The sequence below is a fragment of the Camelina sativa genome, chromosome 13, assembly GCF_000633955.1.
Source record: "Camelina sativa cultivar DH55 chromosome 13, Cs, whole genome shotgun sequence".
Lineage (NCBI taxonomy): Eukaryota > Viridiplantae > Streptophyta > Magnoliopsida > Brassicales > Brassicaceae > Camelina > Camelina sativa.
The window spans coordinates 615,991-619,207 of record NC_025697.1 but is presented as its reverse complement, the minus strand read 5'-3'; the positions used below and the strand labels follow the sequence as shown (position 1 = coordinate 619,207).

General features: G+C 32.7%; 2 protein-coding genes across 2 annotated transcripts in view; one reads left to right on the top strand and one right to left on the bottom strand.

The window, feature by feature from the left end:
• LOC104734248 (dol-P-Glc:Glc(2)Man(9)GlcNAc(2)-PP-Dol alpha-1,2-glucosyltransferase-like) overlaps window positions 1-467 on the top strand; it is a 2,919-nt gene extending 2,452 nt beyond the window's left edge. Inside the window, exon 9 of the mRNA XM_010453776.2 lies at window positions 12-467. Within this exon, the coding sequence (XP_010452078.1) occupies window positions 12-264 (253 nt within the window). The 3' untranslated portion in view covers window positions 265-467. The remainder of the gene's footprint in view (window positions 1-11) is intronic.
• The window catches only part of LOC104737799 (probable protein phosphatase 2C 66), a 5,251-nt gene continuing 3,847 nt past the window's right edge, over window positions 1,814-3,217 (bottom strand). Inside the window, exons 6-9 of the mRNA XM_010458060.2 lie at window positions 2,796-3,212; window positions 2,600-2,713; window positions 2,194-2,458; window positions 1,814-2,087 (exon numbers count right to left, since the gene is read on the bottom strand). Coding sequence (XP_010456362.1) covers window positions 1,972-2,087; window positions 2,194-2,458; window positions 2,600-2,713; window positions 2,796-3,212 — 912 coding nt within the window. The 3' untranslated portion in view covers window positions 1,814-1,971. The remainder of the gene's footprint in view (window positions 2,088-2,193; window positions 2,459-2,599; window positions 2,714-2,795; window positions 3,213-3,217) is intronic.

Below are 3,217 nucleotides of genomic sequence, written 5' to 3'. Positions count from 1 at the left end.
AAAACTCGAAGGCAGATATGGGTATTGGTCTATTTCTTAGCTACGTGCGCTGTTCTTGCTCCTACGCCATTGATCGAGTTCAGATATTACACCATTCCGTTTTACCTCTTCATGCTTCACTCCTGTGTCAGAAACAGCGGCTTGGCCTCTTGGCTTCTCATCGGAACTATTTTTGTCTCTGTTAATGTGTTTACAATGGCAATGTTCTTGTTTAGACCGTTTAAGTGGAGCCATGAGGATGGTGTCCAGAGGTTTATATGGTGAGTTCATTATTGTTAATAAAACATCAGTTTAAGGTCTCTTTTGGTAAAACCGATTATAACAGTTCCGCATTATCTAGCTATAGTTTTATTTTGGTTCTTCTATACTGTATAGCCACATGGCAAAAACAACATATGTAACGGTGAAGTATGTAATAGTCATCGAATTAGGAAGTGGTTGGTTAGTGTGAGAATTTAGGCGAGTCAATATGGAAGAGAATTTCCAAAGTCATGGGAACGAGTCTTTTGACATCTGTTTATGAATAGATTACACCGGAATATTAGGAACTCAAATGTCTTTTGATCCAGTCCTAATGTTTTAGTAGTTTTACCAAACGGAGAAAAACAAGGGAAAGATATTTTGAAATTTAAGTAAGTTAAGTAGTTAAACCCTGTTCTGTTCGGATTATTTTCATTATTAAAACAAAGAATTTGTAGACAGTTATATAAATTTGCAGGTCGACGACAATGATAAAAATCGCAATAATCTTCTATATAACCGTGACTGATGAACAAAATAGTGAATCTGATAACAATTTAAGTTAGAGTATGAGTAAATTATTTTCTCAAAGTGACAAATATAAATCTTTGGAAAGGTAACATTCTATAATTTCGAGAAAAACAACAAAATTGTCGTTTGTGAAAGTAAAAGAAGATTGACTATTTGACTGGAAAGTCTAGAGGAAAAAAAAATGAAGATTCAAATCTGTGAGTAAAAATGGATAAGTTGATAAAATATTATGCCAAATGAGAGTTTTATCTAACCATTGACATGTTGTGTCCAAAACGCGTCTTTCGACTTTTTCAGATTGAAACAAATGACAACCATTTAGAGGTTAGAATTTACAGGCTTTTGAATAGTTTAAATCTTATAATAAAGTTTTTGAGGACTATATAAATTAAGAAAAATAGGGGTGAATCTTTGTATTCACCCCTCTCATCTCAACCAACCAAAATATTTTATCTAATATTTTATTTAAAAAATAAATCAAAATTAAATTAAAAAGCAAAACAAATTAAGGAAATAAATTATGTATACTTTTATTTAAAGAAAGTTAAATATTGGCTTAGTTTAGATTTTACAATTAAACGAGTTTATATATCGGTTTCAGTTTATAAATGAGAACTAGGGCTTAGATTTTATAATTAAAACTAAATCATATGTCGGTTTGGGTTTATAAATAAAGTGGTTAGGGTTTAGATTTCAAATTAGAACAAAATTATTTGTCGGTTTGGGTTTACAAATGAGATGGTTAGGGTTTAGATTTTACACTTAGAACGAAATTATATGTTGGTTTAAGTTTACAAATGAGATGGTTAGGGTTTAGATTTTACAATTAGAATGAAATTATATGTCGGTTTGGATTTATAAATGAGATGGTTAGAGTTTAGATTTTATAATTAGAACGAAATTATATGTCAGTTTGGGTTTACAAATAAACGGTTTAAGCTTTTAATTTTATAATAATGTATACATATTTTATTTTCTTATTTTGTAAGGTGGTGAATGAAAAGCTCCAAATAACGCAAAAAGCAAAAGGTATGAAAATATATATGCCAGTTTGGTGTATTTTCACTAAACTATATTATAGGTAACATAGATACAGCATATGAAAAAAATTATGAGAATAAAAACTTTAAATCGGAAAAAAATCAAGCCGTTATTGTAATTAGTTCTTCAATATATTCAAAATAAAAACAACAATAATATTCACATTGATGATCTCCATATTCTTCCTTCAAGTGAGATCACTATCACAGAGACATCATCGTGATACCTCCGACGATCTCCTTGTGGTATCTCCAACAATTCATGAAAATCCATACCTAAAATGAAACAAAAAACAAACAAAGATAAGAATTCAACAATTAATATTCAGAAGTTTGGCTTTCTTTTTTTTATGTGAGGAAAAAATATATATTATTTTCTTACCAAACTTGTTGGCAGCACGAAGGAGGACTTCTTGGATTAAGTGTTGAGCTGGATCGCCTTCAGGAAAAGCAGATATGAAAGATTCAACCTCGAAAATGGCTTCTTGGTTTGAGAAATATTCATACAATCCATCAGAAGAGAGGATTAGGAATTTGTCACGTGAAGTTAGCTTGTGGTGACACAGTGATGGAGAACATGTAATGTATGGTGATGTCCCAATGTAGTCTATCCTGAACATCTCTAAAAGTGCATCGTTCCATTTAGGCTGTGCGGGAAAAGAATTGAAGAACAATTAGATTAGACTACGTTTTGGTACGACATGAGTAACATGGGATCTACGTTAATACATAGTATGAGTTGAATACACATGAAATTTAACGTTTACAATCTTGAGTGATCTTATTACCTGTTTGAGAAATCCAGCTCCAAATGCACGAGTGACCTTAAGGTAACCTTTAACTCTATCATTCTCTACCGCACAATCATCTTCAGGATGTTCCCTCTTGATTCTTCTTACTTCCTGTTCTCATAAACACAAAACCCATCAGTTTCTCTCATTTCAATTAACACAAATAACACAAAACTTTGTGATTCTTTGTTACCTCTTCAATTCTTGTGCTATGTTCCATGTTAAGCTGTAGAGGAACCAAAGTATTACGCATGGCTCCATTCGTCAAAATTTCACGATCTTCTAATGAACTATCTTCCTTAATTCTCTCCAACTCCTTTTGCCTTTTTTTCCCGGTGGCTAAATTAGGTTTCCGGCCTAAAACCGCTCGACTATCCCCCACATTCATCACATAAACATCCTCTCCTTTCATCAATGTCACGAGAACACAGGATCCCATCAATGCCAATTCCGGGTTCTCTTGAACCATTTGATCAGCTAGCTCTAGGTACGCATCTTCAGTTTTCCTCAGCGCTTGTAAAAGAGCTTTAAGAACATCTTTATGGTTTGTCGTCGTCGAGTTTGATCCTTTCTGATCACATTTGTTATCAGGTTTGGTCTTGTTGTTTGACTTAT